The sequence below is a fragment of the Syngnathoides biaculeatus genome, chromosome 5, assembly GCF_019802595.1.
Source record: "Syngnathoides biaculeatus isolate LvHL_M chromosome 5, ASM1980259v1, whole genome shotgun sequence".
Taxonomy (NCBI): domain Eukaryota; kingdom Metazoa; phylum Chordata; class Actinopteri; order Syngnathiformes; family Syngnathidae; genus Syngnathoides; species Syngnathoides biaculeatus.
Genome location: NC_084644.1, coordinates 28,683,008 through 28,697,329, shown reverse-complemented (window position 1 = coordinate 28,697,329; position 14,322 = coordinate 28,683,008). Strand labels below are relative to the sequence as shown.

The window sequence follows — 14,322 nt, the reverse complement described above, 5'->3', positions numbered from 1 at the left end:
TATCCTATCTTTAAGGTACTTTGACCAATGCATGTCAGACATCATCAAGACATCTGTAAAATGTTTTAAATGTTTAAAAAAAATCCCATTGACTAAGAACCGCAGTCCAAATCAGTTATTTTTTTTCATACATATACTGAATGTGTGTGGCTACTTTTTGGGTTTTTTTATTTATTTATTTATTTACACAGAATAAAAGAACCATTCATTGAAGGGAAAGACTTTTATTCAGAATTACTCAGAATAAATGTCTGTGGTCTTACATGAGAAAGATCTGGCCTAGTGATTTATATCATTTTGTAATCTTATAGAACCTCCTAAAAAATTCAGGCATACACGCATTCATTCACATACATACATACATACATACATACATACACGATCAGCCACGTTCCACAAAGGCTTTAGTTTTCTGACACTCCAACCTGTCATGTCCTTGCAGAACAGTTTTTATCAATCCAAGTTCAAGTCAGTCAGTCAGCTTGTGAAGTAAGTTCTGGGGCTTTTTAGAAGGAACGAGGCAAAAAGGGAGGGTTTTTGTGAGGTGTTGGATTGAAGCGCTTGTGTTCTTCTGTTAAGCTCTTTAGTCGTCCGCACTGTCCAGCACACTCTTACTGAGAGCCAGGTCCCAGTAGTGTTCTGTGCCATGCTTTTTGAAGTGTTCCCGGGCCATATTTTCTGTGGGGCACTGCTTGAACTTCACATCTCCAAAGGAGCGCTCTTTGGCTGTGCCCTGGAAGAGGAATGCATTGGGGGACTATCACAAACCAGCACAAATACAGACCCTTTCCCAAAAAATGTATCCTCATGGAAAGGTTTAAACTTAATACCATTAAAAAAATTAAGCCTTCATAGATTATACATTAAGGGTTTGTAATTTAAGCAATTTCAAGTATTTGCAGTTGAGCTTTGTGCTCATAAAACCCACAAAATCAGGAATTAAAAAAAAAATACTGTGAACAAATCAGCCCAAATTTTGCAAGAGATAAGTTTGTATGGGCAGCCGTGGCCCAATGGTTAAGATCATCCATCACTTGTCACTGTTCGAGACAGGTTCAGGACCCCAACTGGACCATTGGTCAACATCGCCAAGACTCATGACTGTGGTGTCCTTGTGCAAGTTACTGGACTACTCTCTGAGCTCTTCAGGTGCCCCCTCCTCCAGTGTGTTCCACTAAAGTCTGTGTGTGTGTTCACTGTGATGGGCAAAATGCAAAACACAAATTTCGCGTGCTTGCATGTTCATGACAAAAAAAGTGGTCCTTCTTTTAAACTGTCACACACCACTTAACTCAAAGCACTTGCACAGGTTTCCCCATGTGTCATTAAATTGATTTAGTTTGGGTCAACTGTCTAAGTTGGGTTCAATGTGGGAAGACTGCAGACTTGACAACTGGTAAGATACACGGCATAGGATGGGTAAGCCACAAAAGTTCATCGGTAAATAGGTGGGCTGTTTACAGAGTGCTTTGTCCAAGCATATCCATGAAAATTCTAGTGGAAGAAATGTGGCAGTAGAAAATGCACCAGTAAAAGGGATGACCGTGGGCTTCAGCAGATCACAGAAGAGAGAAGACTGAAGAATCTATCCAAGATCCAGAAAGAGTGGAATGAGGCGGGATTCAGAAAAAGTGGAATGAGGCGGGAGTCAAAGTCCAAAAAGCAACACATTCCAGACATGCATGAGATGGGCTACAACAGTTCGTTTCCTCTGGTCAAACCACTGAGCCAGAGCCACGAAAGGAAGTGGCTCAACTGGGCCAAGGAGGAGGAGGAATTGACTGGCACCCAGTGGTCTGAGGAAAGAAAAGTAGACTTTTCATTAGGAAATCAAGGTCTAAGGGTTTGGAGGAAGAATAATACCCAAGCAGCTTGAGGTCCAGTGTGAAATATCTAGCCAGTGAGTCATGATTTGGGGTGCAATGTCCAGGGTAGGTGTTGGAAAACTGCTTTCTACCAGGACTTCACGATTCCTTCTGCTGCAGATCTGTATGGAAACGCACATTACATAATCCAGCAAGCCCTGCTTCCTGCCCATACCGCCAGAAGCACTAAAACCTAATGCTAGATGCACGTGCGATCAGTGCTCAATTGGGCGGCCAACTCGCCGGATTTAAAGCTCATTGAGAAAGAGGAAAATGAGGGGCACCAGACCCAAAAAGAAAGAACTGACACGAAGCATCACGGAAATCCGGGATTTCATAACTCCCAGGCAACGCCAGAGGTTGATTGCTGGAAGCACAAACTATGTAAAAATAAAACAAACAATATAATCTATGAAAGTTAAACCTTTTCCATGGAATTATGGAAATACATTTTGATATGATATTCTCATTTTTTGTAAAAGGTCTGTATATTTGTTGAAGCAGCACATAGCAAGAGACTCACCTCCCAAATTAACCAGCACTTGTTGTTCCTCCTTGTCTCGTCATCACCATCTGGATCTGGATGTAGGACAGATATGAGCTTACAATATCTTAAAAAGACTCAAAAGTGTCTCCTACCGTCTCTCTTGGAGTTATGCTCCTCCCATTTGATTCTATGCATCATGAGTTTCTTGAACTTCTTTTGAGATTTCGGACCTGAAACAAGTCATCAAGTCAGGAGAACAGCAGTTGTAGGATTAAGTACACAAGTACAATGCAACAACATTCTATACAGTGCTTTGACAAAGTATAAAGGTCTCCTCCTGAAATTCTTATATTATTGATCAGTTTCCCCACTTTAACATCCAAGATCATCAATACAACCCAAGTGAACTAGTGTGAAATTTAATGAGTAGTTGGGCCATCCTTACCAGCAACAACTGATTCCAAATGTTTTTCAAGAATCTTTCACATCTCTGCGGAGATGTTTTGGCCCTTTTTCCTTACCTTACACAATTGTTTGAAATCAGCAATAACGGAGGGTTTTCAAAAATGAACACACTTTGTAAGGTCACGTCACCACATTTCAATCGTATTTCAAGTCTGGAATTTGACTGGCTCACTCCAAAATATTTTTGGCGAGGTTACAACGATCGGATATCTTATATTCTACTGATTTTTTTTACATTAAAGACAACATACCCATGTGACGTCCAGGCATTATACATGTCCACTTGGGTTTTCCATCCCCACATTCTACTGTAGTGTCTTTGACTGTTGAGTGTGTGTGTGGTTTGACAAGGCCCATGGGGCTTAGTGAGGGGTCAGCAAATTAAATTGTAGAATTGGCTGACAGTTATCTGACTAACCTGTGAGCCAGTCAGCAGGACGTGTGAGTTTTGGCCATCAACAGCTCCCGTATGAATTTGCTTATTATTCATTTGTTTTCTTACAGTTTGTTCAAGAAAGTGATTGAAATTGCGCTGCTGGCTGTATCTATCACTAACAAATTCAAGGGGTTTGAGAGGGAGATTAATTAGAGATAAAAGTATAAAATAATACACGGCCACACGGGACGCTGCATCTAAACCGTAAACTATTCAGTATGTCACCCCACTCTTCACTTCAGAAGGAAGGCAGGTTAGGTGTAGAGTATATCATTGTTATTATTGGCCTTATCTGCTCACCTCCTTCAACCACAACCAAGTTGACATCTTTATGCAGAACTACAGTTCCAGTCAGGTAGAGCTGGTTGGCATTGGCTTCCACTTTAAACTTCTTTGCTGGATTTTGTAGGTTACGGATCCTGTGGAGGAACGGAAGATTATGTTGGATACATTTGAAAGTTGTAGCACATTTGATTGAAGCGTAAGCGCATCCTTCCAACCTGTACACCGTAATGTGAACCCCACTGCTGAGATCCTCTTTCAACTTTTTCACTTTCTTTTCTTTGCGCTGTTCTGCTGTGAGCTTTCGCGCTGCGTTGGCCTCCTCGTGGGCTCTGCAAAGGGCACAAGTATTCATCAAACAAGAAAGTAATTAGATTAACCAAAAAGTGGAGTGAGTGAGGACTAACTTCTGCCTCTTGGCCATCTGTGCTCTGACATGGGCTTCCACCTTTGTGGGGTCCTGAACTGCCTCAGTCCCCAACACTCTCATCAGGTTTGAGATGCGAACTGAGAAAAATGACACCATATGTTAGCTATGTTCCACTTCATTTGAAACATTATTCTTCACACTTTTGTGGCTACCTTTGGGCTCTGGTGGAGGCATCAGACCGAGACGGACCTTTTCTTGTACTTCTTTTTGGCCTTCCCGTCTAGTCTGTCTTCTCAGCTTCTTCTGTTCTTTCTTGGTCAAATATACACCCAGGGTGACTGGCTTGTCTTTGTCAACTGAGGGAAGAAAACACACACACAAACACTGTAACCGGTTTAGTCCTTGAGGATTCTGTTTGTGATGCAGTAAAAAAAAAAAAAAAAAAAGTTTCACATTATACACTTACTTGGAGGGCTAATTTGGGCAGGATGTTCCACCAAATTGGTCACCCCGAAAAGCACCACCTCATCAAGTTTGGTTTCTGGCTTTCTTCATGGGATTTAAAAAAAAAAAAAAAGGTTGTCTCCCCATTTTAGGAATCATATACATATTTTTGAAACTGAAAGAACATTCTCAGCTCAAATATCTAAATATAGTGTTTTTGCATGTGTTTTTACGAGTGTATTGTCAATTTAATTTTATCCTTCCTGGTGGGACAGTTCGTTTGTTATAAATTGCAAATTAGATGTGTTTAACTTGGGAGTTTCCCTTGTAAAAATCTGGATCGTAGGATCTATCATTCCATTCTTCTTAATTTCTTTTCTTTTGGTGTGTGTGCTAGTTTCTTACATCTCTATGTTGGTGGGCAAAATGAAGGAGTCCCACCACTCGATGTTGGGCACTTCGCTGTCTCCAATGTCTTTCCTTGGAGCAATCAGAGCCAGCTTGGTTGATGCATGGATTCCAGTCTTCTTTGCAGCCTGCGAAATCTCATTCTGTAACCTCTCCAACTGGGCCTGCCCAAACAAACATAGGGGAAACTCACTTTGCAAATATTGCATTTGATAGTTAAAGAATGGACAATGTAGAGTGGAATTTGACCTTTGTTCGAATTCTTTGAGCAATCTTCTCAAATCGACCCTGTTCATGAAATTTGAAGGTCTTGCGAGTCCGCTGAGGTGCTATTATTGTTACGCGATTGTCAAAGTAGGAAGTGGACTCCAGCTCCTCTCCAGGCTTCTCTTTCAGTTGCTGACGGAACTGCTCTCTCTTCACCGCCCGAATATTAGCTTGAGACATAAGGTGAAATGTCAGCATCAAAGATAACCATCATTTTGTTGCAGAACTATATCAACTGTAAACAACTGTTATTGGACAGATTTTATAACACTTGCTTGTAGTATTTCCATCCATCCATCCAGCTTTTCCGAGTCGAGCAGGGATGCCCAGACTTCCCTTTCCCCAGCCACTTCACCCAGCGATTCCAGGGGAACCCCAAGGCTTTCCCAGGCCAGCCTCGAGACAGTTTCTCCGGCGTGCCCTGGGTCATACCTGGGGTGTCATTCCGATGGGATGTGCCTGGAACACCTCACCAGGGAGGCGTCCAAGAAACATCCAAATCAGATGCCCCAGGCACCTCATCTGGCTCCTCTCAAACCCCTCTTTGAGCCGTCACATTTCCATGGTGGCGGGGTTGGTATGTCGCAATGATCCTGGGAGCTAAGTTGTCTGGGGCTTCACGCCCAGGGTAGGTTACCCATGGCAAACAGGTTGTAGGTGAGGGGCCAGACAAAGCATGGCATCTACACCCATGACGGTATAAACAAATGGATTCAGGTTGCCCTTGCCTGGACGCGGGTCACCAGGGCCCCTCTCTGGAGCTGGCCCAGGAGGTGAGGCTCGAAAGCAAGTGCCTGGGGGCCTGCACCCGTTGGGCTTGGCTGGGCGCCGCGCGAAAGGGTAACATGGGCCCCCCTTCCCATGGTCTCACCACCTGCGAGAGGGGCAATGTGAAGTGGGCGGTAGCCGTACCTTGGCGATACAATCCTCGGCTACATGAAGACATGAATGTCATGTATTACTGTACAATAATGTATGTATTACAATACATGATACATGGAATGTCACCAGTGCAGTATTTTCTTTCTTAGTAATCGTAATTTTCTATGAAGATAGCATTAGCTATAAGCCACAAGTGTGGAATTCATCTTCTGTGCTGTGTACTGTGGCAAGTTAACACTATAGGTTTACAGAACACACAATATATGCAAATTAATTATTCAGTCTTGTTCCTAATGTGGCTAGTAGTTTATGAGAAATCACACTTTTTTTTTTTAACCAATTCTCAGTTCAAAAGTTCAAAAACTTAGACATGGTTGTTAAGTGGAACCTCCTAACCTTTAGGCCCCCAAAAAATGGTACAATGTGAGGCATGTAAATTAAAATTTTCACAACAGATGTTATGTCAGGACGCTTAAAATTTTGCTGCCTGTACAAAACTATAGTCCTCCCACAACTTGAAATGAAGTTTGCCTCAAAAGTCAAATAAAACAGCAATTCTTGTGAGCACCTCAGTGTGGATCAAAGTGGCAGATGGAAAAAAGCTACTAATGAAAACAAAGAGGACATAGGATAACGCTAAAAGTGGATATGGAAGTTGGCTCAGTAGAAATGGGTTCTCCGACGATTATGGTAAAAGTAATGATCATAATTATTTTTATTGATATTGAAATCAGGATTAATGGACACAGGGAAAATTGGCATCATGGTCACAAAAATGACATTATGTACTGACAACTGACATACCTTTGAGCGTGGGCATGCGATGTGTGAGCTCAATCTCTTTGCCAGTGGCATCCACCGTCCTACCCTTGTCATCTAAAATGAGGGGCGTCGGCTTATTCACCTCCTTCACTTCAACTTTCCTACAATTGCAGACAAACAGAAGGTGGAAACATTTTCAATGAATGAACATCCACAAAAGGTTTCGCCTCTCAAGCACTTTAAGGCATTACTCACGGTGGGGCAATTCCCATGGCGTGAAGGTTGGCCAGTGCCACAAAGTTGTGAGGGATGGAGTTTCCCAACAATCCGAGGACATTGGGCTTCATGGTCATCTGAGACTGGAGGCGCGCCTGCTCCTCGGCGACCTTGCGAGCCTTCTCGATGGCGTCGTTCATGAAGCTGGCAGCCTGTGAGGGCATGATGGACCCGCCTACACCGGCGTGGCCGAGAAGACGGGACATCGGAGATTCCATTTGTGTCTGTGGGGTAAGAGAGGAGGCAGCAGCATCAGGACTGTATCGGCATTTTCTTCCTGCGACTGTGTTATCAATCCCTCAATCCATGAAAAAAAAAAAAAGTCAATATTTGTAGAATGAACTTTACTAAAAAAAAAAAAAAAAAAAACACACACACACACACACACACACACGGTGTATTCTTGTGGTCTATATGTAACACTCTAAAGATGGGGAGCAGATACCGTGCAGGTACGATGTGAGCAAAGAAGGGGCTAGGTTTGGCTGCCAGTTGACACCAGAGTCAGCAGGATGGTGAACTTCCCAAAGCAGATGAGCAGAAAGGCCAGATCACTATTGGGAGTGCCAGTTAATGGCTGATAAGTTGCCAATGGACAGCTGTTATACACGTGGTACAGTAATTAACAACTACAAATAATTGTCTGCAAAATACAAATTCAAGTATGACCATTTATCCACCACATAGTTGAAATGTGAAATGGCGAATAACTGCCTTTAAAAAATTTTTTAGATGTTGCAATATGCCAATATACAAGCAAATGTCCTTACAACTTGTCTGGATTTTTCAGAGCTCAATATATAAGCCATTATTTTCAACGGTAATGTAATAAGATATTTGATATCACAACCACCGATTGGCATATACAGTGGGATCTTGACTTAGTTTACTTCGTTCCATGGCCAAGCTTGTAACTCAATTCGCTCATACTGTATATCACATCAGTATTCCCCATTCATAAAAAAAAAATGAAATACCATTAATCTGTTCCAGCCCCTAAATACTCTTTTAAACCAGATTTTCATGAAGTAAAAAATGCACAGCATTGTATAAAAAAAAAAAAAAAAACAGGTCCCCAACAAGGGTGAGTGGTGTCAAAATCATAGCTGCTTAGTTGTTGTGTGATCTGGATGATGTGAGATATGACAACCTGCGACTGTAATAGTATAATAAAAGTGTATTTGTTTTTGTTTGAACTGTTCAAAAATAACGTTGAAAGAACTATTAGTGAGTTACTTTCATTTTTGTTGTCGTCACTCCACCAGCAGCATATCGGGCGGTCATTAGTAATTCACATTTTGGCTCGTGACACACAGCAGAAAAGAATCAAGCACCTAGTGCTTGTACTTTTAATTGGTAGCGCTCATAAGATGCAAAATAGTGAGCGTAATGACCTGTGCAGGAGATGAAATGTTCAGTTGTTTCCTTCGCTGTTCTATCTGCTTCGTGGCTTCCTCCATCATCTGTTTGATCTAATGATACACAAAATAAGTCAGAAAATGTGTTTAGTAACAAGATGATCACATACATTAGGGCCACACAAAATCGCCAAAAACAAAACTGCAAAAAAAAAAAAAAAAAAAATTTAATCAATTTTTGTTTAACTGGGATATACATTTTGATGTTAAACAAACGGGAAACTACACAAATAGTGGGGTCATAATTCCCAAACTCTGAATTTACTACGATACATGCATAATATACTTTGAGACCAGTACTAAAATGATACAATGGCCAAATCCTAAAACATCAGTAAAAGCTGTGGAATGAAAACGGACATAAGTTGAAGTATTTTCATTATATTACTATAATAATATATCATTTACTCAGTGGTACAGAGGTGCAGCTGTAGAGCATTGGCATCACAGTTCTTAGGACCAGGGTTCAAATCCTAGCCTCGCCTGTGTGGAGTTTCCATGTTCTCCCCGAGCCTGTGTGGGTTTTCTCCGGGCACTCCAGTTTCCTCCCACATCACAAAAACTTGCATTCATTGGAGATTCTAAATTTCCCTGAGGTGTGATTGCGAGTGGGACTGTTGTCTGTCTCTGTGTGCCCTGCAATTGCCTGGCAACCAATCCAGGGTGTACCCCGCCTCCTGCCTGATGACAGCTGAGATGGGGTCCAGCATTCACAAACCTCATGATGAGCGGTACAGAAAATGGATGGATGGATCATTTAACTAATTTCAACCATCATCTGATTGACTGTTAAAGGTCTTGCATCACAGTCTAGCAGCTTGAGGGTCCCCCCCCACCCCAACCCAAACAGTGCATTAGTTTAAGCAAAACACATTGAATCCATCTGATTTTTTGATTTGCAACACGCATTCCTTCGTAACGTTTTGGAGAGATACAGTAAATGCAGAAATCTAATTGTTTCCCACGTCCTAATGAATAGTTACCCTACAAAAAAATAAATATGTTATACTTTGGGCTGCTCCGTGTTTTGTTTCATGGGTTAGAATTTACCATAACATCAGTACTTATCTTAATAGCATGCCCAACCAGGTTCCTCTGCTGATCAGTCATTTTAAAGTTCACTGACTGCATATCAATAACAACAACATTCCGCAGCACCCTGCGAGTATTGCAGACACACATTGTGATGGCGATGCTCGAAAAATGTATTCTGCAGCCCTAATGTACAATGTACACATACTAGTGATTTTACTGTACCTGCATTTTGCTGAGCATTGTGGGGCTCTCCGATGGTGGTCCCGGTATGACCTCAGGCTCCTCAATCTCCTGAAAGCGGGGTACCCGTTTGCGTTTGGTGACCGTACCGTCAGTGGCGGTGGCCACAGCACCTTTCACTCCTGCTGTTTCCGTCTCATCGCTAAACACCTCCTGATGGCACGCCACCAACGGACAGAAAACATCTTTTAAACCTTTGAGTTTTAAAGATCATCTGTGATTGGGTGCTACATTACTAATTTACCTTCAGGTCTCTCTTGCGTGTCTTTTCTCCACTTCCTTTGTTGCTACGGGAGCTGCGGCTCTCCTCCAATCCTTCGAAAAGACGCTCGACAAAACTTCCAGCTGACTCATTTAGGAAAGGATGCAGTTGGTCTGAGAGGAATTGAGTGTAGTTCAATCACTGAAAATGACCTCAAACAAATATACTCGACACAGGGGTCAATCTCAACAGATTTGTTTTTAGAAAACTTTGACTTTCCTTTGAGAGTCAATATCTTATATGAATAAAAGAAAATCATGTTGAGTAAAAGTGGTTTGCAACGATGGAGTACAGGTAATCAACATTTTTACAACTTGTGAAGAAACAACAGGAAGCAGAACTTGAGGTAGCAGAAATGAAGGTTCTCGCTTAGTGTGAACAAGCTGGATAGGATTAGAAATGAGCTCATTAGAGGGAGAGCCAAAGTTGGATGTTTTGGAGACAAGGTTCGAGAGAGCAGATTTCGATGGTTTGGACATGTTCAGAGAGAGTAAGTATATTGGTAAAAGCGTGCTGAAGATGGACCTGCCAGGCAAAAGAGGGAGAGGAAGACCAAAGAAAAGGTTGATGGATGTTGTGAGGGAGGACATGAGGACAGTGGGTGTTAGAGAGGAAGATGCACGAGGTTGGCTTAAATAGAAAGATGACACGCTGTGGCGACCCCTAACGGGACAAGCCAAAAGGAAAAGAAAAAAGTGGATATGTGACACTGTATACGATGCTGATTTTTGACTAGACAAAGTAAGCAAATACTGTATTTCAGATGAGGTGTTAATTTTAAATTAGACCTTTATTTGGCATTTATTCTCACTAATGCTTGTGTGAATGAAATTAGGCAAGGTGCTTTCATCAGTTTCAAAAAAGGTGTTTATATGTAGTCAGGCATTTACTAGAAGTCGTTGGAGGAGGCGGCTTTTATCCATGCAAATGCATACATGGTGGTGGTACTACAAAAATGGTTGCGTGATAATTAAAAAACAAACAAAAAAAACAAAATCAGTATTCATTCATATCATTTGAGGTAAGGTGGGTTAAGCATTTTTAGAAGTTGTTATTTGCACAACTTTCTGTTTGGGTGGATCTAGACATGCTGTGGTCCTTTCATGGGGGAGGGGGGGGGGTTGCATCTATTTGAGTATTTTGATGTTAGAAAGCCAATAAGTGGTATTTGGAGCAGATATGAATTTACAGTAATAAAAATAGTAACTTACAAATTTATAATAATGAAGCCCAACATTTGATTTACAAGTGAATACGTTGATGCATGTTTATCAGTTTTTCCCTTTTTGCTATAAAGATTTTTTTATCCATCTTTAGACAATAGATAGAAGATGGATAGACAGAATTTGTTACAAAACTAAATGAAAAAAGTAAGCAAAACTGCACCTAACTTAAATTAGGGGTGCAAAACTATTAAATTTTTTTACATTTAAAATGCAAGCACTGGTGTGTATGGAAAGTGGTTTATTTGCAGCAGTGCACAAACCAAGTCAGACAGCCACAAGGGGGCGAAGGTATGGGTAAGGCTTCATTAAGTGGCTTGCTCAGGAGCAAACTTCAAAATATAAACCAGAAGTGGCATTGAAGAAGTTGCCATTCCCAGCACATTGTCCGAGAGGCCGCATGTCACAGTAAGACACTGTTAACAATCGATGTAGGAACTGCCTCAACTTTTCAGCTGGCCTGACCACAATGAAAAAACGCCGGGAGTAAATATAAAAGGAAATCACAACTGTCAGGTTCTTCGTTGGTTATGACGTGCATGACTAACCAATGGTCAAGCTGAACAATTAAGACATACAGTCCTTGACGAAGGGGATTTTCAACTAATTGCAGCCTAATGCTTTTGCCTTGTATGATTAACTGGATTTGATTCCATTAAGTTGTGCTTACATATTGCATTTTGGAGGCGCACGTCTACTCAAATGTTAACAGACAAATAAAAATGACCCCCCACCCCTTTGGGTACATTTATATTTATCATCATCATTTACTCTTGCATACAGTTTCGTGGTGTTCAGCGTGTAACCAGTCTCCTGCCCCAAGATAGCTGGGATAGGCTCCAGCACGCGTGCAAGGCTCATGAGTAGAACCAGAACGAAACATGGATGCACAGATGGATGAGGAATAATCATGATTATTCCATATTGATCACAGTAAACCTGATTATCATTTTGGCCATAATTGTGCTGCCCAAACTGAAATGTTAATCTTTCACTTATCTGAAGCTCAGACAAAAGCAAAAAGTGGAGGGAGTTCCTAAAATCAGCATCATCTCATAAAGTGACAATTTTAATAAATAAATTAGAATGCTCACTGAAGTTTAGCCAGTTTTAAATGTATGATTTCTTCAAAAGGATCATTAAAAGGAAGGCTTCTATGATACGTATGAGCAAAAATGCAGGAGGAGGACACCCATAATTGGGCCAGGAGATAACTGGTCAACAACTAATTTATTTGAGAAGTCGGCATTTATTTGCAGAAATGTACAGGTAGGTAGTCACCAACATCCTTCTTCTGTATACTGACAGAAAAAATAGCAGCTATTTAAAGTGAAGTCTCAAAGTAAGCTTGTTTGAGGGAAGGGATTTATTTGAACCAATTCCTGTGTCTGAGTAAAGCCAGATGTACATTGACAACGAAAAAAGCAAGATCTAGAGACAGTTAGGCCCTAAATTGTTCACCTGATTGACAGACCTTGCATATTAATAGCTCATGGTGTCAGTTACAGCAGAGTGCACTGGAAGATATGCTTCTTACATATTGAATCATACTGAATACTAAACTGAATCAGTTGATGGTTTGGTGTTGTTCTGTTCGTTACTAAAGTGTAAGGTAACAGATAATAAACTACCTCAGTTAAAAGTGTATGATTACAACTAAATATGACCATGGGAAAAGTCATGCGCCAAGGGGAATTGACAGCATACCTTCTGACCCTTGTGATAATACTATTGATGTGAAACAAATTAAAGGGAATAAGTCCAATATCCAAATGTACCTGTTGTTTTCCTTTTGTCCATACCCTTCCCGACGCACTGCAAAGCAACAGTGACCACAGTGGGCTCCGAGAAACCGAGCACCTTCTTCACGGTGCGCTCCACAAATGGCCTCAACTCCTCCACCTCCCGTTTAGGAAGCGACATTCTCTAATCTAGAAGACACCCTGCCAAAGAATTATAAAACAACAAGCGTTGATTCTTGCAATGAAGCAGGGCATTACTATTCGTTGTAAAACTAGCGCCATTCAGTCATAGTTTTAGCCACCACTCCACAAAACACTCTTTGGCTTCAAATGCTGACCACTTATAGCAATGTGTTCCATACGTGCAGATGATAGAATAAAAACAAAAACAGCGTATTATGTGTAATGTCTTAAAATGCTGTCACAAGTCAATCTCATCGGCGAAAAGTGCCTGTCTGTGGGCTAAAGTTAGCAATGTTAGCACACAGTCAGACACGGGAAGTAAAAGGGCCAAACTTACAAAATCTTTCTTGATTCCGTTATTCTGTATGAGGACACAAGGGTCACAAAAGTCAAACAGATAAAATCCGCTTTGGGACGTTAATCTCACAATAAAGCACGAAGTGTTCTCGACAACTTTGTATTTAGCCGCGCGGCGTCGTCCGTTCACACAACGTTGAGCCCAGCAACCCGGAAGCGGAAGTAGTTAAGTCCTCCTCATTTTCTCCTCGTCCTCTTCTTTATTTTTCTCCGTCGTTTTCATGTTGGTCGTCCCCTCGCGGCGGATAAACGAAATGTTTTTAATGTACTGTTCTGTAGATACAAATATGCGTGGCTCCACACTACATATAACATTACATTTACTCAAGTAATATTTCCTCTGTTATAATGATTCACATTTCACTAACTGGAATGGACAAGACAGACACATGACCGCACATAAACCTTTTGTGAAAGAGTTGCAGGTACGTGTGGAATCCCATTTTAATTATTTATCTATTATTATTTTCATGCTCTGACTTTGTTGAATCAGAAGTTACTCACAAGTTACTCTTTACTTGAGTAGTACTTTTTTTAAACCAAGTACTTTCTGACGATGAATCATAGTAGTGTTTGGAGGGCTTTTTTTTTTTTTTTAACTCGAACCATGTCCATTTTCTAAGCCACTTATCCTCACAAGGCTCGCGGTAGGGCCAGAGCCTATGCCAGCTAACGTTGGGCAAAAGACAGACTACATCCTGAACTGATCATATTATTCCAAAGTAATAGTACTCTCACTTGAGTACAATATAAGGTTACGCTACCCACCTCGGACGAAGTGTATTACGGAAACTAGTAAAACATTTCAGGAGTATATTTATCCATCCATTCATTTTCTCAGCTGCTTATCCTCACAAGGGTGTGGGAGCGCTGGAGCTTGTCTGAGCCAATTGCAGGGCACATGGAGACAGACAACAG

General features: G+C 41.3%; 1 protein-coding gene across 2 annotated transcripts; it reads right to left on the bottom strand.

Moving 5' to 3' along the window:
* Positions 1-208: 208 nt before the first annotated feature.
* prpf3 (PRP3 pre-mRNA processing factor 3 homolog (yeast)) lies at positions 209-13,600 on the bottom strand. 2 transcript variants are annotated; one of them, XM_061820964.1, is made up of 17 exons: positions 13,475-13,600; positions 12,901-13,065; positions 9,882-10,012; positions 9,620-9,790; positions 8,339-8,416; positions 6,924-7,168; positions 6,711-6,829; positions 5,007-5,194; positions 4,755-4,921; positions 4,372-4,454; positions 4,118-4,261; positions 3,943-4,042; positions 3,754-3,867; positions 3,554-3,672; positions 2,505-2,582; positions 2,389-2,444; positions 209-733 (listed from the first exon to the last, which is right to left on the bottom strand). In XM_061820964.1, exons 2-17 carry the CDS (start codon positions 13,043-13,045, stop codon positions 584-586), a joined length of 2,088 nt encoding a protein of 695 aa, XP_061676948.1. In that variant the 5' UTR covers positions 13,046-13,065; positions 13,475-13,600; the 3' UTR covers positions 209-583. The 2 variants fall into 2 exon arrangements, with proteins under 2 accessions (XP_061676948.1, XP_061676946.1); XM_061820962.1 differs by having other exon boundaries at positions 13,385-13,586.
* Between the last annotated feature and the right edge of the window lie 722 nt (positions 13,601-14,322).

Coding starts and splice junctions, on each gene's coding strand:
- prpf3 (XM_061820964.1), bottom strand. CDS start 13,045: ATGTCGCTTCCTAAACGGGAGGTGGAGGAGTTGAGGCCATTTGTGGAG. Junction 4,262..4,371: donor TGCCCAAATTAGCCCTCCAA/GTAAGTGTATAA, acceptor TTCTTCCCTCAG/TTGACAAAGACAAGCCAGTC. Junction 734..2,388: donor AGTGCTGGTTAATTTGGGAG/GTGAGTCTCTTG, acceptor TTCCTCTTCCAG/GGCACAGCCAAAGAGCGCTC.